The sequence below is a fragment of the Phalaenopsis equestris genome, unplaced genomic scaffold (assembly GCF_001263595.1).
Source record: "Phalaenopsis equestris unplaced genomic scaffold, ASM126359v1 Scaffold001257, whole genome shotgun sequence".
In the NCBI taxonomy this organism is placed as follows: Eukaryota; Viridiplantae; Streptophyta; class Magnoliopsida; order Asparagales; family Orchidaceae; genus Phalaenopsis; species Phalaenopsis equestris.
The window spans coordinates 158,078-182,615 of NW_018165696.1; the positions used below are offsets into that span (position 1 = coordinate 158,078).

Genomic DNA, 24,538 nt, shown 5'->3' on the forward strand with positions numbered 1-24,538 from the left:
CTTTTATATGAACATTTATTGGTGGGCACACCGCTGAATTGAAGTTAATGCACAAATGATCTCATTGATCTTTTAGAAGTAGCTCAAAAGCCTCTCGTCTGTGATATATTGGACCTCCCTCAATAGGGGCAAATCAAGAGGCAACCTATATATCTAAAAATTTTAAAATTTTCTTATTTGAGGTTGCCTTGTGTCTGTCACTTTACTGCTCAAACTCATCACCCTTTTGAACATCCAATGGTAGTTCTACTAATTCTCCTCTCAACTCCTATGCAACATCACAATCTCATACTTTGCATGAATGACTATTATCTCAGACTCACTCCTATCTAGGATGACTGTTGTTAATCCCATTAGGGTATCACTCGTGAGCTCAGCTTGAATTACATGCATCTCTCCCTCAACGGTTGGTAGCTAGTACTCCTTTGTGTCCTCACTTTTTTAGTGTTGATTGTCTCTTTGTCTATTTCTTCAACTGCTCTCTGCTCAGTGAAATAGATTGTACTCTTACTTAGGCAATCTAATGCAATCTTTCCAAAATCGTCGCAATTGATGCACTTTCTAGCTTGGATGGATTTTGGAATGCTATTTAAGTCTATTTGTTCTTCACTCTGACTTAGTTTCTCCTCTGGTCTTTGGGTAATTTGATCATAGAGTTGAACATTGTTTGTAAGATGTGATGGTCATCTGATGATATTATCCCTCCACTTTTGAAGCTAGGGTCTAAACATCCTATCTGTAATGACTAGTAATTAATGGCACTTCATCTCTCATTTCATCTTAAAACAAGTAGTAATTTTATTTTTCCCTTTTCACTGTTGAAGAATCTTCAAGTTCTCCGAGCATGGAGATGCAGTCTTCTTTAACTTCTTGGTAGCCAGTTTCACTATTCTATTCAGTGAGATGTCTTGGTATTCAAGACACATTCCACAGTCTAGAGTCAATCAATGAGCTCAATCAGATCTAAGTGGTCGTCAAATTATGACAAATCCATCTTTACATCAATATCTTGTCTTCTCTGATATTTCATGCCAAATCTTCAGGATTGTGATTCCTCGTCCCTAGAATTTGTTTGGTGTAAATGATTCAATGCATTCTTTCAATCTGATAAGTCACTGTTGTGGTTATAAGTGACCCTTCCAGATTGTCTCCTCACAATGATGGTGAGCCATTATTGTAATTAAGGGATTTTCTTATGTACCTCTTTTATGTTAAGTTTCTAAACATCTCTTTATGGATTTCTCATAAGTGACATTATATCATTTATTCATGATTGTGTTCCTGATAATCCTCTTGCATGGCTAAGGTTTAGTTTTAGAGGGGTTAAAAGGGGTGTGCGGAGTTGATTTATGACAAAAAAGAAAAAATATTAGCGTTGATTTGAAAAATCAGCAAAGGAAAATGTTTTTTTTTTTTTTAAAGTTAGGGAAGCTCTTGTATAAAATGTCATAATGTCGCTTATGAGAAATATAAGTGATTCTCAAAAACTTACCATGAAATAGATGCACTGAAAATCTTCCAGCTACAACAGAGGCTCATTATCGTCAAGTTGAGATAATCTGGAGGGTAACTAGTAGCCATAATAATGACTTTCCAGATGAAAGGAATGGAGTGAATCCCTTCCATTATGTGGATTACAGGGATGAAAAACCACTACCAATAATATTTGGCATGAAATGTCAGGGTGGAGCAGCAAAAACAAAGGTAGATTTACTGAGTTTTACGTTAGCAAGGATCGAAAAGAATTCATTGAGTGCTCTAGACAGTGGAATGTAACTCTGAGTATCATGGCATCCAATTGGACAAAATGATAAATATCACGACTCGGCCTGAGGCTTGGAGTTAACCATGGCAGGTATATTTGTTAATGACCATTCGAGACGTGTTGAATGCAAATAAGTTTGCAATATATACGCAAGGCAAAGATGCAAATTAAAATTTATAAGAGAGTAAATTAATATCTTTCAAATTTCTAAATTTAATTCGAATATTTGGTCAGATGCAACTTTATAAGAATTTCAAATCACAAGTTAACTAAAAATAATTTCAACATTTATGATCTTTGGTTAATTACAGCCAATAAAATGTTGAAACTTGACAAAATTGAATCATTTTGGACATCTGCATGTTTTCTATTTAGAACCAATAAAATGGGGCATTTGCAAAAAGGCCATTCACTCTAGAGTATAAGATTCTGTTCCTTAGCAACAACAGGATACTGACAAACAAAAAAGCTTACCTATATACAGGCATTGTTGTGTGCTGTCTAAGGATTCAAGCTGAAGAGCTTGAAAGCAGAAATAATGGAGCTGATAGCGAAAGCCAAGAAGGCGGCGAAAGAGGCCGCAATTGAGCCAATCAACATGTTGGTGAACATATCACTGCCAAACATGGAGGTCCAGTCATCAATTCGAGCGGCTGCTGACGAAGATGCAGACATCAGTAAGTATGCCAATACCTGAAAGTTTTCAAAAGGTTGCAGCTGAATGTTTCTTGTGGAACAAATGGTTGCTGTTTGGGTCATAGGATTTTGCGAGAAAGGAAACGAGCAATGGGTGATTAGTTGTATATTACCGATTGTTGAGATTATAAAAATCTCATTTTTATTTATTGAGCATAAATTTTAATGCAAGCCATGCATTTGAGATGATTTGAGTAAAATCCAAACTCAATTTAGCATAAAAACTTCATTAAACGTCAAATAAACTTGAAACACGACAGCCAAATGGACTGTCTCGTTGTGATTGAAGCATCAGCAACAAAAAAGGGGGCATTTACAGACTAACACCCAATTCCTGTGTATTTATAAACCTAATACTCAAATTTTGTTTTTTACATTTATACCACTCAAATCTTTCATTTGACATAAAAAATACCACTATTTTAATTTTTTAAAAGTGAAATACACCTTTTTGATGCATAGATGAAGTCACATGTAAAAATTGAATTTTAGGTGTTATAAATGTAAATACATTAAGAATTCAGTGCAATGGATGTAAATCTTCAAAAATAAAGAATAAATAAATAAATAAACTTTGAAGGTCAAATAAGCCAAGATGGGATAAATCTACATGGAACGGCCCGATTCTAGTCGGACTGCTTTCTCACAATTTCCTGCTTCCGAGGAAGGAAACAGTTGCTGCTGTTGTTGTCACACCCATTGGCCGCCAAGTCTGTTAGGTCCTCTGCATAAGCATCACTCGAGTGTGTGCTTGTTACAGTGCAAATAAGTTGTCAACTTTCTTGCCTCATGGAATAACTATGACAACTAGAAACGTATTTCGTGAGCTATTTATAGCAAATGATTGCTCTCCAGAATATTTTCATACGAAAAATGTAACATTTTAACATTGCTTTTTTACTGCCTATATTAGAATGACAATCCTGAAAGGGCCATTGAAATTGCGATACATCCATTGGACTTGTGGCAACATGATTTCTAAGATGGCATATTCAAATCATCGATTAAAGACAATGATAACGGCAATCACTGGAAGACCACCACCATTTGCCTCTTGAATTCGATCCAATCACAATAGTTGGGTTAGCCAAAAGGCAATATTATCCAATCTAGTTCAATTAAGAGAGTGATTTGCATAGCTCATATTTACTATGAAGAATATTCTAAAACATTAATAATAATGAATGAAATACCCACAAAATACCATTAATAAACACACCACAAATACATCAAGGTATTGTGTTTGTGGAGCCAAAAGCACCCCAGAACCCGGTGGCTAAGTGCCAGGTTTGGACGCCTAAGCGCCCATTGCTGGACACTGCTTCTGAAGGGGGAGCTTTTGCGCCCAAGTTTGGATGGAACAAAGAAGCCGGCGCTTTTGCGCCAGCCGTTTTGCTGGGCACGGGTTATGCTTTCAGAGAGCTTGGCACTTAGGCACCAAGTCTAAACGCCTAAACACCATGAGCAGTTTATCCCGAGATTTCAGTTTTTAATCTCAATTTCAAGCAGTGTTTGATGGTTTTGGTGTTTCTTCCTTTCGTATTATTCGACGAGCATCCCGGTGAAGGTAAGAAGTGTCGAAGAAGTGGATTGTTGTGATTCAATGTGATTCTTGCATCGGATAGGAGAGAGGATATTGTGGAATAAGTCGTGTATTTTCTTTGTGTGTGGAGAGAAAACTTGTGTGAGTTCTTTGTAAAAGCTTCTGAATTTCATAGTGGAATTTTTTATGTTGTGGCTCTTTGGTTTTTTCCAGTTCTAAGGGTTTTCCACGTAAAATTCTGGCGCGCCATTTTGGTTGCTTTGATTGTCCTTTCTGTTCAATTTTGTTCTGATTTTTCTTGAATTACGTGGTATGATTTAGTTTCTAATTAATCCTAATCCCCATTAAAGTTGGAAATTATTCATTGGAGATTTCCTAACAAACTAGTACCAACAGGGTTCAATTTGAGTGGGAGCAATGACCGAAGAAGTAAGGTTTAAGGTGGAGAAGTTTAATGGGACGAACTTCGCTTTCTGGAAGATGCAGATTGAGAATTGTTGTGTCAGAAAAGATTATACTTGCTACTACAAGGAATTACAAAGAAACTTAAATCTATGCCTATGACATAATCGGAAGTGTAGGATCGAACGACACTAGGCTTGATCAGGTTATCGCTTTTCTCATCTGTTGCATTCAACATTGTGAATAATAAAACTACGGTGGATCTCATGGCGACACTGACCAAGACGTACGAAAAACCTTCTGCTTTCAATAAGGTTTTTCTAATGAATATATTATTCAATATGAAGATGGTGGAAATCAATTCTGGGCAGAGCATCTCAATAACTTTAACACTGTAACGAGCCAGTTTTGTTTTGTGGGGATCATGTTTGATAATGAAGTCGGAGCACTAGTGATACTATCTTCATTGTCGGACAGCTGAAAGGGCTTGGTAACGACGAAGAGTAATTCTTCAAATAATTTGAAGTTGAACTTTGATGATATCGTGATTCTGATGCTGGATGAAGTTTGCAGAAAAGCTGTGAAAGGTGAATCTTCAAAATTTGCGTTGAATGCTGATAACAGGGGAATGTCTCTAGGCGGGAATAAAGGTAGAGGCAGATCCAAGTCCAAGAAAGGAAAGTCCAAGTCAGGCAAAGGAGAATATTGGAAATGCGACAAGAAAGGGCATTTCAAGAAAAACTACAAAGATCCAAGAAAACCTGGTGGTTGAGGATAGAAAAGTAGTTTCTCTACTAATATCTCCACTGGTGAAATTCAAAATGATTACCTAGTGTTATCCCTGATCAGTACAAAATCCTGAACAGTGGATTTAAGTGCTTCTTTTCATGCTTGCCCCAATAAAGAGGTATTTAAAAACTACACTCAGAGTGATCTAACAAAGCCTGCAACATTATAGGAAAGGAGTGGTGTTGATATCAAGTTGTTAAATGGAAAAGTCTGGAAGGTTACTGAAGTTAGATATGTTCCAAGTTTGAAGAGAAATCTTATTGTTGTAAGCCAGTTGACAAAGTCAAGACATGTAACAATTTTCACGAGTGATTCGTGGAAGGTGTAGTGATGGCTCGGAGCAACATAGAAGGAACTTTTTATCTGATCCATGAAATGACTGATTTTATTAATGTGGCTAGAACCAGGGTGGATGCAGGTCTGTGGCATCGTAGATTGGCCATATGAGCGAGAAAAGTATGAAGTTCCTACTTTCGAAGAATAAACTTCAGGGTTTGAAATCAGTTGATCTGATTTTTGTGAAGATTGTATATATAGCAAGCAAAAGAATGTTTCTTTCTCCAAGAGCAAGTCAGTGGTGAAATCAAAGAAACTGGAGTTAATGCATAATAATGTGTGGGGTTCCACTTCAATTCCTTGGAGGTTGTCGCTATTTTGTCACGTTTATTGATGATCACACGAGACCTATATGGGTTTATTTCTTAAAGGAAAAATCTGATGCATTTGAAGTATGTAAGAAGTGGAAGGTTATGACAGAAATTGAAACAAGCTTGAAGCAAAATGTCTCAAATCAAAATAATGTGGGCGAGTATCGTGATCAGTAGTTCGAAACTTTATGTGCTACAGAGGGGGTCAAGCATGAGTTCCTTGTCCCAAGGACACCGGAGCATAATGGTGTGGTTGAACGCATGAACAGAACAATCACGAAGCGTGCTAGGAGTATGAGACTGCATGCAGACTTTGCTAAAATAGTTTTGGGTTGAAACAGTAAACACTAAAGTTTATCTAATCAGTCGTAATCTATCAGTACCTTTGGAGGAAGGCTTACCTGAAAAAACCTAGAGTGACAAAAAGGTGTATCTGTCTTACTTAAGAGTATTTGAGTATTCTGCATATGTGCATATTGATGCAGGGTCCAGAAGCAAGCTTAACTCGAAATCTGTCAAGTGCACCTTGATTGGATATGGCTCAGAAGAATTTGGGTACAAGTTCAGGGATTATCATAATCAGAAATTCATTAGAAGCGGGGAGTCACATTCAATGAGATGGAGATGTACAAGAACAGAGTCAAAACTCGGGATAGTCCGTCAGCTACTTCTAAAGTATCCAGATATGTGAAGATAGATGACACTTGTAATCAAGAGGATGGAGAAAGAACAAGTGTTTAACCAGAAGGAGCATTGACAGTTCCTCAGTCATCTGCTACAAAAGTTAGAATATCTAGCAGAGTGATACGACCCATACAGAAGTATTCTCATTATTTACACTAATTGTAACTAACTGATAATGGTGAACCAGAGTGCTTTGAGGCCACTCAAGTTGAAGATTCAAGGAAGTGGGGGATAGCTATGGATGAAGAAATACAATCTTTCGAGTCAAATCAAACTTGGGATTTGACAATACTACCGAATGGCAAATGAACACTACACAACAGGTGGATCTACAGGCTGAAAGAGGAGACAAATGATAGCAAACGCTAAAAGGAAAGACTTGCAGTGAAGGGTTCCCAACAAAGGGAATGAGTAGATTACTCAGAGATCTTCTCCACAATGGTGAAGATGACGACTGTCAGGGCTGTGCTGAGTCTGGTAGTAGAAGATCAACATCTGAAGCATATGAATATAAAAACAGCTTTCTTACATGGAGATATGGATGAGCTATACATGGTGCAACCAGAAGGTTACAATGTTTCAGGCAAAGAAGGTTCGGTCTATAGATTGAAGAGCCTTTATGGCTTGAAGCAGATCCCGAGACAGTGGTACAAAAGATTTGACAGGTTTATGTCAAAAAATGAGTATTTTAAATGTCAGGCAGACCACTGTTGCTTCATCAAACACTTCAGTAATTGTTATATCATGTTTCTTTTATATGCATATGGCATGTTGATTGCAGGGGAAGATATGGAGAAAATCAGGGACTTAAAAAAAAACAATTAATAAGTGAGTTCGACATTAACCAAAAAGATCCTCAAAATGAGAGTAAGCGGGGACAAAAGTGCAGGAAGACCGAAGTTGTCTCAAACAGAGTATGTTGAAAAGATCCTACAGAGTTTCAACATGAGTGAGGCAAAACCAGTTAGCACTCTCTTGGGTGGTCACTTCAAACTATTTAAAGAGTTATTACCTAACTCTGAAGTTGAGCAAGCACAAATAGAAACAACTCTTTATGCTTCAACAATTGAAAGTTTGATGTATGTGATGATTTGTACCGGATCAGATATTTCATATGCAGTGGGAGTGGTCAAAGGGCACATGACCAACTAGGTAAGCATCATTAGGAGGAGGTAAAATAGATTCTCATGTATTTGAGGGGAACAGCCAACAGGTCACTTTGTTATGGAAGTGTAGGGATCAGTCTATAGGGGTTCGTAGATTCAGATCTGCAGATGTGGACAGTAGGAGAAGTACAATGGGGTATATTTATACATTGGGAAACACAGTGGTGAGTTGGGTTTCCATGTTGTAGAAGATCGTTGCACTTTCAACTACGGAGGCCGAATATGTTGTTATTACTGATGCTAGCAAAGAGATGATTTGACTACAGAGTTTCATGACAGAATTGGGCAAGGACAAGAGATTGGAAAACCCTATAATGAGAGTAGGAGTGTGATTCATCTTGCTAAGAACGTTGTTTTTCATGCCAGGACGAAACATGTTCAGATGTTATATCATTTCATGCGCTCTCTATTTGAAGATGGGTAGTTGTTCCTAGAGAAGATATACACAGCTCAGAATCCTACAGATATGTTGAGAAAGGTTGCGAATATCGAGAAACTGAAGCTATGCTTGGCTTCAGTTGGGTTTCATGAAGGATGAGATCAAGGGAGAGCCACACCACGGAACGTGGCCACAATACGAGACTATGAAGATGATTCGAGTGCAGGTACAGAGGACAGGTATTGGGTGCTATTGTCTCCAAGTGTGAAATTGTTGTGTTTGTGGAGCCAAAAACACCCTAGAACCCAGTGCCTAAGCGCCCATTGTTGGGCGTAACTTTTAAAGGGGCGCTTTCGAGCCCATGTTTGGGCACAAACAGAGAAGCCGGCGCTTTTGCGCCGACCCTGGGGGCTCAAGCGCATGTTTTATCGGGCATGGGTTATGCTTCCCAAGAACTTGGCGCTTAGGCGACAAGTCTGGGCGCCTAAGCGCCAAGAGCAGTTTATCACGGGATTTCAGTTTTTAATCCTGGTTTCAAGCAAGTTTCGATGGTTATGGTGCTTCTTCCTTGTGTATACTTCAACGAGCATCTTGGTGAAGGTGAGAAGTGTCGAAGAAGTGGATTTTAGTGATTCTTGTATCGGATCGCAGAGAGAAGATGGTGGAGCGAGTACTGTGAGTTTTACTTGTGTGTGGAGAGAGAACTTGTGCAAGTTATTTGTAAAACTTTCTGAATTTCATAGTAGAACTTTTGTTGGTGTGGCTCCATGGTTCTTTCCCGTTCTCGGGTTTTTCCACGTAAAATTCTCCTGTGCTTTCTTGTTACTTTGATTGTGCTTTAAGTTCAATTTTGTTCCGATTTTTTCATGAATTGGTGCAATCTCGTTATTCCGTGGTGTGGTTTAGTTTCTAATTGAAACTAAACCACTGTAAAGTTAGGAATTGTTCGTTGGAGATTTCCTAACACAAGATGTGCCTTGTCCATTACCGCACAAGGCGTTTGTTGTTCATTAACATGAAGAGTTACGTGTCATCTTCATTTGCAATCTTGAACATCATACTCATTACCAACCAAAAAAGTCTAATTCTTTGCGTACTAGAGTTGTACTCTTACCAACCTAAGGCAATCTACACCCCTTGAACTAGTTTCATCACCCATCATTGTAAACTGCATTACTCACTCATGAAGTATGCTATATTGTTCATTCCATATTTGACTATGTTGGTCACTCCTCGAAAAACTTCATTACATGCTCTATTGGCAGTCACATTGCTTGCTCTACCTCAAGAAACTTTGTTGTCTACTCCATAGCCAATCATATCACTCATTCCTCAACTTCGTTGCTTGTACCATAACCAAATGCATTATTCGCACCACTTCAGAAGGCATCTCCACTTTAGCCAATAATATACCTGATATCTCTACAAACCTTTGATGATCGCTCATAAATCTACCACATCCCTCATTCAGGTTCAAAATCATATTCCATTCACTTTAGTTGTTGAGGCTCCAACAATGAATTACCATTATAAGGGAAACTTGCAAACATCAAATCATGCTAAGAAAAAAGAAAAATGTGGACATCCATTAAGGAATTAGGCTTATCACTTTCTAAAAACTCTTAAGCTCCTATAAAAGACTAGGAGAAATCAAGACAACTCACTGTATGAAGGAATATCAATAACACTAAGATGTCCACACGAGTGAACATCAAATCGCACTAAGAAGCAAAGAAACATGTGGACATCCATAAAAGAAATAGGCTCATCACTTAAAAACTCTTAAGCTCCCATAAAAGACTAGGAAAAATCAAGGTAACTGTGAAGGAATATCAGTAACACTTAGGTGAATGCACTTAACTTCAATTTAGATCTTCATCCCCATGAACACTTTTTGTGAAGTCTTGTTTTCAATAATCTAGGCATTTTTTATTTTCTTAGTTTAATGTAATATATGTGTTCAATTTTTAATCCATTTGTCTTTTTAATTTTATTACTTGTTCAATCACATAATTTTACGTGTACTACTTCTGTGTAACAATTTTTTGCTTTAGTAAGCAAGATTATTTCATTAACAACATCAATATCATATTAACTTAAGCATTAATTTGAATTTGTTTTAGTTTTATTTATTAATTTTCAAGTGTTTTATATAATGTATGAGCCATTTTAATGGTGATACTTCAATTCATTTTTTATTCTTATATTCAGATGACTTCCAAAAAAATCTGAGAAAATAGAATCGAATCCCAAATGCTACCTCACACAATTTGGCAAATTCTAATGAAATTACCGTGAGGCTTAATCCAAGATGATGAGCACTACAACAATATGCACTGACCACCATCCATTGCATTTCTTAGGAAATTATCAAACCCGGGATTCAAATAAATAAATTTGAGATCAAGCCTGCCACACTAAAGACGATTCAAAACTTTTAATTCAAAGATTTGGAGAAGGACCAAACTATCTCATTACAAATTTTCTATAGATTGTAATACCTTCAAATACAATAAAATTTCAAATGATGCAGTGAACCTTCTCTTTACTTTCTCATTGTGTGAACTGTTACATTCTCATCGCGGGATAAGGCCCAAAGTTAGCTTAACTAGTGGAGAAGATGTAGCACAAAAAAAATATTACTGAAATACTTACCATCAGCAAACACAATAAAAAAGTGAATTGAGATTTCCAACTTTAGGCAAGTGTAATGGAAAATATTCTATGATTCTTGAGAACAGCGCAAAGTTCTTTTGATAAAATGCCCACACCCCGGGCTGCCAAAATAAATTCAAGTGCAAACCTTTTATAATGGTTATCTCAGAGTTGCAAAAACTCTACTTAATGGGGCATCCGATGATACCTTCATGAGCAAGATGCTAGAAGCTACTTATGATTAGTTAGAAAATATGGTCATAAACAAATATCAAAAGTGAAGTGATAGAATCCTACCAAAGAAGATTATAGCTAGTCTAAAAAATATAGATCTTATATCAGCTCTCATTGCTTAGATGCCATCCCTAGCAAAAGCAACTCGATTATATTACACCGATGAGTTGTGCTTCCATGGAAGAGCTAGCCTAGGAAATGAATGTCAAGAGAACCAATTTGTTTGCAATTTAAGAAAAATTTCACATTGTGATAAAAAAGAAAATCAACCAAGCAATTCATTCTCCGGCACTTAAAATCCATGCCGGCAGAATCATCCTATTTTTTATTGAAATAATCGAAATGTTATGCAACAACCCACTAGTTTTCAATAATATCCCAGATTTCATTACGTAGCCGGATATTAACAGCAAACAAAAGATGGATATTTATCACCAAAGGTAGAAGAATGCCACAAGAAATGCCAATGTTCAAAATGGACAACGATCATAACAACTACCATCAAGAAACAAGTGTCACTTCCAACCAAAATGGAGACCAATCTAAGGGAACATGCCAGGCCTATGAAACTGTAGAGTGGAAAAAAAAAAAAAAGAAGTAAAGAAGCAAAGAATAGGAGAGGCCTAAATAAAAACAGTCCACCTCCGTCACTATCAAATCCACAGCACATTCACAGGTAGAGCTGGGTAAGTAATTCTCGAAGTTCCTGGATATATTCAAAAAGTTGCACATTAACATTCCTTTTGCCGAAACCCCTGGAGCAAACATTGGATAGCATGAAATTTATGGAGTTTTTTTTCCTAATAATGCTAGAAGAGTACAAGAACTCACTGAAGAGTATGATGCCATTTTCCAAAAAAAATAATAATAATAAAGTTGAAGCATCTAAGGAGCTTCACCATTCTCTACACTATTTGAATATACACTTTAACAAAGCAGTGTGTGTGTTTTGAGAGCTTATGTGATTTAGATGCCACATTACATACGTACAGAGCATGAGAGAGGTTAATTCAAGCCTACAAACATGTCGTTACAACTGGCAGATCATTCAATTGAAACTCCAAAGTGGGTCAAGGAATATATGCTTGAAAAAATGGACATGGAGGAGTAGAATCAGGAGATGCATATCATCATGAGTTGTCCCTTCCTGGCAACAAGAAGGAAATTGATTGATGATCACCAAAAAAAAAAAAAACTCATCCTTAAATTTCAAGATGATGAGGTCATCTTCAATATTTTCAAAGCAATGAAGCACCCCTCATCTTAGAAAGTGGACTGTGGTTGGACATTCTAGACATTGTGACAAGATCATTGAGTTAAGTGTTCAAAATAGTCACATGTCGATTACATAGTGATTATCTCGTGGTGATTGTGGACTTTGAAAATTTGACGCCCCCTGTTAGCCGGGACTTTCAAAAAAAAAAGGATTTGAATTTAAAATTTGACGTCCCCTGTTCCTGGGGTTTCATCTCTGTTTGAATACCATAAGTCAGGAATCTCATCATTCCCTATCATTCGTATTGACCAACATTCATGTAATAACATACATATAACATCACTTGTAACATTTCTTAAATCATATTTTCTGTAACATGCATTTCATATATCACATGCATAAGTCATAGTAAATGGATACCTCAAGCAATTAATTTCATAAGCATGTTCATTAGATCCATAACATAGTAAAATTATAAGAATCGTAAGAGACGATTCGAGTTTGCATTCATACAATTTATGCAAGTATTTGTCAACAATATGAAGAAAATTCTAGATACAATGGCATCAAATACGTAATCACATGAAAATCTACAAAAAGTTATTTTTTTTAAGTTAACACGTGATTATTTAAATTGAATCGACGGAACAGCCTAAGACGAGTTTCCTAAAGCTCTTCTCCTAGTGCAAACAACGTGAAATTCATAGACCTCTTAGGATTTCATGAAATCTTTGTTTTTTTCATGATTTAATCCAAAAAATAACTCATTAATGAATTCTTACTTGAAAAGGACTTCTCGACATAACCAACTCTTCTCCGGTTATTTTTCTTCCTCATTCCTCCTAACCCCTTAACCCTTTTCTGAAACTCATGAAATGGACTTATCGGAGAGAGTAGCTCTCAGTACGACAGTCCACTGGTGTTCCTGCAAAGTTATAATAATAGGAAATACATGGAATGATTCAACTTGTAGCAAATGTCAAAACCATAATGTAAGGAAGGAAATGAATATCTCAATTAGCACGAAAGAAGGTTTCCTACTAACAATTTTTTCCACAGAGCTTCCAGTCGTGAGTTACGACTCCTTGCAGGTCACATGGTTGTGCCTGCTACAGTGTCGAATTGCAGAAGACTTCAATCGAGCAAAACTGAGTAATAAGAGAAGGAAGAAATGAAAGGTATGCGACATTTAATGTGATCCCAATTATTTCCTTCCATTTGATCAAATCCAACTTCTTACGTGCATAAGTGCGGGAGAGGGAGTCCGTTGGGAACAGTGTCGAACATTGGGGAGAATAATTAGATTAACTAAGGGTAATTAAACTTATAACTTCATCATTTTATATTTTCTTATACTTTAAAAATTCATGATCGGTGTTATATATTAAATTAATCGTTTGAAGTTTATAATTTTATAAAATTGATTTGGTCAGATTCGAGGAATGAAAAATTTGAAGTATACCTTAAAATTGCTAAAATTTGGTATTACATCTCTTCCCTCATAAAAATTTCGTCCTCGAAATTTCTGAATTCACTTGAACAAAAAGAATTTATTTTGTTGCAATTCTTCTTTTTCCCATATAGCTTCTTTTTTAGGCATATGCTTCCACTTTATCTGAAAAAAAAAATTTGTTTGTTCCTTAGCTTCTTAATATCAGTTTCTAAAATGTTTTTAGGCTCTTCAATATAAGTTAATTTTTTTTTTTACTTCAATGTCTTCATGTGACATCCTCTGGTATGAATTTGAAACTTATTTTCTCAGCATTAAGATATGAAAAACAACATGAATATCTGACATATCAGCGGGTAAAGCTAGCTTGTAAGCAAATGTACCAAACATTTTTATAATTTCAAAAGGATCAATGTACTTGGGACTCAACTTGTTTCCCCGACTAAATCTAACTTATATCTTTTATTGGCTTGATTTCTAAAAACACAAAATCACTAATATCAAATTCTACTGATTTGTGCGTCAGGCATAATATTTATGTTGCAATCCATAGGAGCATTCAAGGTGTGTTTGGCGCCCATTTTTGTCACTTCTCGTTCACGAAACACCGATCAGGGTGTTTGGGAGCCCGCTTAAATCATGCATTTCGCAAATGTCTGACCATAGATTGGCGAAAGCCGAACAACGGGGGCTTCTGGGTCCCACAATTTGAGCTTCGTTTCAGCTTTAAAATGTCGTCGCTGCCCCTCTTCAATAGTCGAAATTCCTCCCTATGTCCCCACAAATAACCCTTATCCCCTTCCTATTCTAGGTCGTAACCTGTGTCTTTAAAGCAGAATCCCGATTAGGTGCTTCCCTTCATCCGTTCTCAATGTCATCAACTCTTGCTATCTATCTCTATATGTTTCTCTTGATCTCCTTTATTCTATGTTGGGATAGTTTGAAGGTTTGCATTGCGGCATTTTTCCATTAGGGTGGTTTGATGATATGATGGTTCTTATTTTATCATCCTATCAGTTTACCTTTTGGTTGTTTGGGTAATTTGGTTCGGCATGATATTTCCATCATTTCTCTCGAACTCCTCTGCGTTTTGCATTTTTCTATTTTGGCATTTTTTCGTTTGGATAATTTGGTTGCTCTCTACTCTTTTTCAATCTAAAGAATCATTTATGGAAAGAAATATGGACACATCTGCTTCATTTGATATAACTAATATTTCTTTATGTTCTTTCTGCCTCCATTACAAAATTTCATTGATCAGATAAAAATCATGAAGTTTAGCGGTTAAAAAAAGTTAGATAAAGTGTATTACAGTAATTGCATATCATTGCCTTTGCTTCAACCTAGAAAAAAAATTTTTGAAGAAAACTTTGAGCATTGTTTGTGTTTTTGAAAATAAAATCATTAGGAATATCTTTGAGCTGATGCAAACATGAAGTTTAGACGCTAGATCAGTTATCACCTTCTATTTTCCTCATATTCACTCAAAGAAAGTTATGCATAAAGAGATATATGTTATTTTGAAAATTCATGTTGAAATTATTTTATATATTAAAGTTCTAATCTTAGATGATTAATTTGATTGCTCTTACCTCTTCAATATAAAAAAATATTTTCTAGAGAAAAATTTGAGCACTATTTTTATTTTTGGAGAAATTATATCATTGAGAATGTCATTGTTCTAATGCAACCGTGAAGATTAGATGCAGGATAAGTTATCACCTTCTACTTTTATCATATTCAAGCAAGAAAAGTTATGTATGGAGAGAAATATGTGCACTGCACTTTGCTTTGTAAATTTATGTTGAAGCTATTTTATATACTTAAGTTATGATGTTAGATGGTTAATTTGGTTGATCTCGCCTCTTCTTCAATTCAGAGAATCATTTTCTAGAAAGAATTTTGATCAAATGTGGTTTTGTTAAAAAATAAAACCATTGGAATTGTCTTTGAGCTAATAAAAGCATGAAGTTTAGATGCTAGATAAGTTATTGTTTTCCATTTTCCTCTTGTTCAATCAGAAAAAGTTATGCATAAAGAGATATCTGTACTACTCTTTGTTTTTGAAAATTTATGTTGAAGCTATGTTATATATTAAAATTTAAATGTTAGATGGTTAATGTGGTTGCTCTTACCTCTTGTTCAATCTAAAGAAACATTTTCTAGAGAGAAATTTTAGCATTATTTGTTTTTGTTTTTTAATTATATCATTGGGAATGTCTTTGTTCTAATGCAAACGTGAGCGTTAGATGCTATATATTGATATTACATTCCATTTCCTCCTATTCGATCAGAAAAAGCTATGCATGGAGAAATATATATGCACTGCTATTTGTTTTGAAATTTTATGTTGAAGCTATTTTATATATTAATGTTCTGATGTTAGATGGTTAATTTGGTTGCTCTTGCCTCTTCTTCAATCCATAAGATGGTTTTCTAAGCTGATGCAAACATGACGTTATTATATTATGCATGGCTTTCAGCTATGATATTGGGAATGTCTTTGAGTTGATGCAAACATGAAGCTTAGGTGCTATATGAGTTATCACCTTCCTTTTTTTCTTTTTTGAATAATGAAGAATGTTGGTTTTCTTAAAGAAATTATACCATTAGGAATGACTTTGAGCTAATGCAAACCTATAAGTTTAAATGCTAGATAATTTAGTTTGTGCTTTGGTACTTGGGATGGTTTTTTATTTTTCGGCTGCAATGCATTTCGTGTTTGAAATGTTATTTAGAATAATAATGACAAATAACTATCAAATGGCTCAACCGATCACCAATTGTAACTTCTAAAATTGACAAATAAGTTTTGTCACCGATAGATCACACATACAAGTGCTTGTCAAAGATAATACGTTGGTCTTGAAGCCATATAAAAATGATGATCTTAAATGGAGCCTTCTTTGATTAAGAGATCACACTGAGCTCTAATGGTTTGTTCGGAGTCTTTTTGCCTAGCATGATTGAACAAGAAAAAAGTGAAAAGAAATAACTTATCTAGCATCTAGCATTCATGTTTGCATAAGAACAAAGACATTCCAAATAATATATTTTTTCAAATAAAAAACAAACAATGCTCAAATTTTCTCCAGAAAATGCTTCTGTAGATTGAAGTGGAGGCAATGAAATGCATTACTGTAAAGCACTTTATCTAGCTTATCGAACAATTGAACTTTTAGATTTCCATGTGATTAATACAATTTGTAGTGAATTTTTATTATGTTTAATGAAGTAGATGTGCTCATATTTCTTGCAGAAAATAGTTCTCTAGATTGAAGAAGAGACAAAAGCAAACAAATTACTCATATAAAATTAAGAATTCAATATATAACACAGCTTTAACATAAACTTCATAACAAAGAATAGTGCACGTATATCTTTTCATGCATAAATTTTCCTAATTGAACAGGAGAATAATGGAAGGTAATAACTTTATTAAGGAAGTTAGAATTTTGAAAACAAAGAGTTATCATGTTTGATATGTATTGATACATGAATAATCTTGGTTTGGTTCTTGCTATTTATTTGATACTAGTTGTTTGGTGACTTTGTGAACCTGTTAATTTCTTGGGTTTGTACAATTGTCTATTTGCAATGATGGTTTTTAAGATTGTATAGGTGATGCATTTCATTTTTTGAAATGCTTTGTAGAGCGATGATAGAAAAAACAAAACAAAAGGATCAACCGATCAACAATTGTGAATTCAATAATTAATCATACATATTTGTCATAGATATTACCTAGTATTACATCACACATGTCAAAGTTTGCCGCAGATATTACCTAATCTTTAAGCCAAAATGGCACAATTGATGACCCTGGATGGAGCCTTCTTTGATAATTTGATCCCGCTGAGCCCTACTTTGAAATATTATTTCCCCCCTATTTCTTTCTTTAAGTAATTTTGTTTTACTTTCTAAATAACATTGTTTCAACCACATTTTCTTATTAATTGATACATCAGGTGGGTAAACAAACGAAAGGGATATTTGTCATTTGAGGTTCGGGACAGACTAAAATCCGACCCGTACACCAAATTTGACACTTCTATTAAAAGGTAAGTAATTAAAAAAAATAATTAGATGATACGATTAATAGAATAGAAAAGTATTTGATATAATTTTAGTGGATGTGATATTAGTATTCATCAATCAATATTATTAGAAGATAAAGAGATACATGAATGTGCTATTTTAAAGTAAGTTAGACATATTATATTGAAAAATCGAGACATGGATGAGGATACAACTTCTAAGGTAATGACCAAATGTTTAAAATGAAAGAAGTGTCTCAAAATTGTTATAGCATAAGAGAGAATATTATGCTGATTCAAGGCAAATGTTGTAAAATCTACAATTAATCTTACAATGTTGTATGGGCCTAATGTTGATCGATAAAAGAATCCAAAATGTGTGTGGCATAAATGAAAATGTTAGGATAGCTAGTTTGTTAAACTAGAGAAAATGGATCGTTGAATGATTATTGTTAGAAACAGTGTGAAGAGAATTTATTGAAAATAAGTTGGTGAAAAATAGACTTAATAGTATGAGCATGAATGAAAAAAGTAAAAAAAAAATTTATGCACATAACTAAAAAACATTAGTGTAAAAATATTACAAAAGATGAGGGTTAGATCAAAAGTACTAAGATGGAGAGAACTGTTATAAATAGATCTGCATAGACTAGATTTGATACCTAATACAATGTTAAGCAGGAAAGAATAGCAGTAACGAATCACAAAGTTGATCCCAAATAACTGGGATGAGGCTAATGATTATTTTGTGACATTCAAACCTAAAACCAACTCTTCCAATGTAAGGGGCAATATTAGTAATCAACACTTCCAAATGTTGGATAAGGCCAACAATGATGATGATGATGATGATGATGTGACAAATGAATTGGATTACTCACAAATTGTGCATTTCATATTTTATCTGTTGAACATGACAAGCATCTCAATTAGTCACAATGATAAAAGAATTTTATGTGAAACATATATTGACGAAAAACCAAATTGAACAAAAACTAATAGCAAATATGGCATCACCATAAATGGTGATACACAAAATCATACCCCAACTAAACAAAGAAGTGGAAATAGAATGGAATTGCTAAATCTAAAGTTAACTTAGAGATGATATTTTTGCAACCCACTTAATTTAGTGATTGAGAGCTTCATTTGCAACCACAAGGTCTTTAGTTCAAAGCATAGCACCATATGGCTGTGTGAGTATAAATATAAAAATAAATAAAAGCTTAGAGATGGTATTTTACATGGTGGTAGGCAAAATTGTACCAAAGCTAGAAATAAAAGTGGGGAAAAAAAGGAATTGTAATGAAGTGATAATAAATATGGCATCAACACCAAAAAAAATTAGATCTATTTACGCGGTAAAATTGTAGGACACGCTATGATACTTGTTTTGACACCATAGTTTTGTTATGATCTTGTAAGACCATCAGATTGTCATCTACATTTAGCATTGTGACTAAATAACAAACATAGACTAATTTGACTTGTGAATGAATAGGCATGTTGATGTTAATATGTTTGTTATTACTAACAAATATAGGCTAATTTAACTATATGCACAAAAAGGTGGAATGTTTAAGGCAAACATAATTAAAGCCATTACAACTTATCAAATACAAAACAAACAACAAGGAAAAGACATGCAATATAATAAAAAACAAAATAAGAAGGAAGAAAACTAAAATAGGAAACTCCCTCCATTTGCTTTCACAAATAAATCAAGTGGGGCAATATGGCAAGCAGTTTGGGCCACCTAACAGAGACAGAATTCTGCAATATTAGTTAAGTATATTTACAATGACTAGTTATAGCATTGACAACCTGATAAAATGAATACAATAGAATAAGAGTTTCTCCACATTTCTTCATGGTATTAAAAACTCGTTCGGGTCACCTGCATCGCTAGGCGTCAACGGCACCTTCGATTTCCTATGTTTCATCGTCACCCTGTGACGGCATTAGGGTGTCGATCGCCTGCGCTTCGTCTACTTCGAACAACATCACTCTCATCCTGCGATGACGACTTCATCTGTATCGTTCGAACGAATCTACACTGACCTCAGCTATGTCTGCTTCGAAAGACATTTTAGTCTTCTTCCTGTGACGACATCTTCGTCTGTTTCGGTCGAACGAATCTACTTCATCTTCATTTGTCTAAGAATTTGTCTTCATCTGCTATGACTCCTTGAATGGTATCATCCTAGCTCTCCTTCAGCAGTAAGAATCCTCTCTACAGCAGTCAAAATCCTCCCTATGGCAGTCTGAATCCCTTCAGCCAGCCTGCAATCCCTCCTTTGTTTCCTCCTCCAAGTGTTAGAGCCTCACCAATAGCCATCTAGCAACGGAATCCTTCCTGTAACCCCCATAATCCCTCCAGCCAGCATGCAGGCCCTTCTATATTGTTTATCATAGATGTTGGACACCTACAATTGTAGTTCACTATTCCTAAAGAAAGTAGCAACCAAGCACCCTATCCAACTCTAAATGTGCATAGGGTTTATGACCAAATACAGAATGAAGACGTCTAGTTCTACTCTAGAGGTTAGTTACGAATCAAAGACTAAGAACTTTGTCAAAACAACTCTTGAACTTTCAACCTTTATAACAAAATATAAACTCAATGATCATAACTTCCTTCAATGGTCTCAACCTGTGTTTATAAACATATGTGAAAAAAAGGAGCAACTCTCACAGGAGATGACACAATTCTTGAACTCATTGATCCTTATCATCACTCATGGATTATCCATGATCAAATGATCGTATCTTGGTTGATCAATTGTATGACAACAAAAATTGAAATAAATTTCTTGTTTTATAGAATAACACATTAGAATTGGGAAGTAGCTCATAAGACTTATTATAATACCAAAAACACTACATAATTGTTTGAGATTGAGACAAAACTGCATGAGTTCCGACAAGAAGAGTTGGATATTACTCAATATTTCATCACATTATCAAAATATTGATTATAGTTAAATATATATATGATACATAGGTATGGAAGTGCCCTGAAGATACTATGATGTATAAAATAATAATGGATTAGAAAATAATGATCAAATTCTTATTGGGTCTAAATAAAAAACTTAGATGATATCAGAGGAAGAATCATAGGGATGAAGCCTATCCCTACCGCCAGGGAAGCCTTTGCTGGAATTAGAAGAGAAGAAAGTAGGAATAAGCTCGTGATGATAGTAAGTGTGGGTTCATCTAGCACTGAAAGCTCTACTTTGTACACACACAACTCCTCCCATGATTTAAAGCCAGAGAAGAATCGTCCCTTATGTGAACATTGCAAAAAACTTGGTCACTCAAAGGACAAGTGTTAGAAACTAGGGTTTTAAATAAGCCGAGCTTGAGCGAGCTCAGGTTTGGCACATGCTCAGCACATTCGAAATTAATTTTGCTTTGAAATTGGCATCGTGTTAAGCTTGTTCAAAATTAATTATGTTTGAAATTGGCTCATACTTGAAATTGCTCATGAAGAGTATATTCGTGTTCGACTCAATTTACATATTTTTAATCGTGTTCAGTTCGAAATTGGCTTGTTTAAATTAATTAAAAATAGATGTGGGGTGTTGGATTCGAACCTGCACTATTCTCATGCAATAAAAAACACAGAACCACATGAATACAAAAGTTATCATGTACGTTGTTGGACCCTATCTTGCAAAGAATGGTATCGACCATGTGAGTTTATGGGTTGAAACTCCACAACAAAATGGGATAACTGAGAGAAAGAATAAACATCTCGAGCTATCTAGATCTATCATGTTCTCTCACAATGTTCCAAAAGTTTTATGGAGATAAGTAGTGCTCACAACCACTTACCTCATTAATAGAATTTCAAGCATGATCCATGGATATAAAGCCCATCTTGATGTTTTGATGGAAATATACCCTCATGTCAAAGCCTTCACATTAGTTCTTCCTTTAAAAATATTTGAATTATCTCTTTTGTTCACATTCACCAACCAAACTGCACAAAGTTTGACCCAAAATCTATGAAATGTATCTTCATTATTTATGCTTCTAACAAAAAAAGGTATAAATATTATTCTCCCATTACAAAAAAAAATGTAACTCCATGGATGTTACTTTCATTGAAAAATAATTTTAATACCACAAATCTAAAGTTCAGAAGGAAAATCTAGGTGAATAATAGATTTGAGACACTACTATAAATACCCACACTAATCTAGAGTCATCTTAATCTATTCTACTTCCCTCTAACCATCCTTTCTCTCAAGTTCCACCAATTGAGGATATCCAACATGAGATTGACAACACAGAAATCCACAAAGAACTTTGTCCATAAGCTAGGAAAAAATCTACTAAATAGGATAAAGATAATATGCAACCATATGATTGTTCACAACCAAATCTGAATTCACACAACTATAAAGCTCCAAGTGATGTCAAATTCAGTTGAGAAGATAAAAAACATTGCACAGGTTATCCTATACAAGAGTAAATTGCCTATGGGAGGTTATCAACTTATAAAGCTTGAGTATCTAATATTGATGGTGTCTAGATACCAAAGTCTATTGTTAAAGCACTTCAAAGTCCATAATATAAAAAAACAGTCGAAGAGGAGATCCAAACACTTGATTTAAATGGCACATGGATATTTACAAAACTTCCTTCATATAAAAGATTTGTTGGGTGCAAAAAGATGTTTAATGTCAAGTACAAAACAGATGAGAACATTGAAAGGTTCAATGCACTTTATCGATATTCCAACACATCTTCAAGTTGTAGATGTTTTACAAAATCCCTACCTCCAAGAAACTTCAATCATTTTGTCTCTATTAGGTGGCCCAGACCACCTACCATATGGGCCCCACAAAATAAATTTGTGGAAGCTATTGGAGGAAGTTTCCTATTTTAACTTTATTCCTTATTATGTTTCTTATTATACTATATGTCATTTATGTATTGTTTATTTTGTATTTGGTAAGTTGTAACAGTCTTAATTCTATTTGCCCTAGACATCTCCTATATAACTAAGGAAAGATTGTAATTTGAATAATATGGAATAAGAGAATATAGTTTCTCCACTTTTCTTTAGATATTATTGGCAAACTTGAATGAAAGTCTACCACCTCAAATTTTTTGGATGTAAAATATTCTCACCATCCAACTCAAGGATGAAAATGGTCCTTAATATAATAGGGCCATGCAAATACAATAAAATGGAATGCAAGGTCCGCAAGATATCAAATGAAATTTTTTTACAGGATAGCCTTTACAATTTGAGCCAAGCTCGATATTAAAACATCAAAGATGGGCATAACTAGCAGCGCTATGTAATGCATAGAGGGATGTTGCATAATTCAACTGCTTGTAATAAAAGATTTTAATGGGAAGTTGAATGATTTAACACGAACACACACAAACAAACCAAAATGTGGGACTCTAACATAGGCAGCGTTAAAGTGAGCTAAATGTCACCTCCCAAAAGAGCCCTTATGGGTAGTGGGCAGCCCAGGACTTAAATACTGTTTTTCGGCCGATGTGGGACTATTTGTCCATGACATTCTCCTCCACCCAATCACGTGACCCCCTCGTCACGGATCGACTCCACCGGGGGTCCCACTGGACCATGGAGAGTCCACACAGCTGACAGATAATAGTCTGCTCTGATACCACTTGTCACCTCCCAAAAGAGCCCTTATGGGTGGTGGGCAGCCCAGGACTTAAATACTGTTTTTCGGCCCTACACCTAGCAGATGTGGGACTATTTGTCCATGACATAAAGCTCAGACAAAATATTTTGCAAGCATAACATGGATTGTAAGAGAAGCTGTTTGGCATTGTTTACACCTTTACGCCTTGGCTGAGGACATTTCTAAAAGTAGGATTTTGCAATACTAAAATTTAAGTTGTAATAATTCTCACTTTGAATAAATCATAAACTCCTAATCACAATTCAATACACCTTTTCAAAATCTTTGCTCCAAGGAAGCCTTAAACATAATCAACTTATGAGCAATAATTAATGAATCTGTTAAAACAAAACGCAAGCATCCCCAAATAGAGGTCAGGACCCTTATAGGCTATATTGTGCCAATTCGCTCCCTTTCTAAATTATTTAAATCAAAATATACCCAGATATTTAACACTTGAGCCGAAAAAAACCACAAAATAACAACTTTAATGCGTGCATTTACCTGATCGAGTAAAAAATCGAACGAGTAACTTAAAGGAATGCTTATCACGTGTCTCTTCCAGATCATATAGTGAATGTGCGAGAACACTTGGAGTGTCGAGTACGCAAATGATATAACGTTCACTGAAAAACAATACCTGCAACCCCAAAAAATATACAAATAAATAAACAAACATTACCGCTTATATTGGGATTGAATTCAATCTATATATTCTTAAAACAAAAAAGCCGTCAACTGAGACATATGCTTTTGTTATTAGAATGTTTTTAAAAAAATAATAATCTTGATTCCATTAAAGACTTGCACTTTAATTAAGTCTGTAACTATTTTCATGCATCCAGAACCGATCTCTCTAATAGCAACACACATTAAAATTTCTATTTCCCTAATGAATCTGTCCCCAACATTCATGTTGTCCTCACAGAATAATTTCTCCAATGCCCAAACCATAAACAAACCTGTATTCCTGGTAACGGTCGAAATAGTCGCCGGCCCACCCACTAGTCTTGTCGGCGGCCATCACGGAGATAGAGACCAGACATAGAGCCACTTCCAAAACCCTAAGAACAACTTCGGCTCTCCATATTTTAGCCCTCCGTACAACTCCGGATTCCACTCTAAACACCTTTCCTCTTCCACCACCCACCGCTTCCGCCATCCGATTCGCCGCCGCCGGCACCTCCACCGACACCC

The 24,538-nt window shown here is 35.3% G+C and overlaps 1 protein-coding gene across 1 annotated transcript; it reads right to left on the reverse strand.

Moving 5' to 3' along the window:
- Positions 1-2,110: 2,110 nt before the first annotated feature.
- Positions 2,111-24,522, reverse strand: LOC110033693 (CASP-like protein 4A3). The gene is made up of 3 exons (XM_020737745.1): positions 24,304-24,522; positions 23,846-23,981; positions 2,111-2,458 (listed from the first exon to the last, which is right to left on the reverse strand). Exons 1-3 carry the CDS (start codon positions 24,501-24,503, stop codon positions 2,267-2,269), a joined length of 528 nt encoding a protein of 175 aa, XP_020593404.1. The 5' UTR covers positions 24,504-24,522; the 3' UTR covers positions 2,111-2,266.
- Between the last annotated feature and the right edge of the window lie 16 nt (positions 24,523-24,538).

Coding starts and splice junctions, on each gene's coding strand:
- LOC110033693 (XM_020737745.1), bottom strand. CDS start 24,503: ATGGCGGAAGCGGTGGGTGGTGGAAGAGGAAAGGTGTTTAGAGTGGAA. Junction 23,982..24,303: donor GACCGTTACCAGGAATACAG/GTTTGTTTATGG, acceptor TTGGGGTTGCAG/GTATTGTTTTTCAGTGAACG. Junction 2,459..23,845: donor TCGATTTTTTACTCGATCAG/GTAAATGCACGC, acceptor GAAAACTTTCAG/GTATTGGCATACTTACTGAT.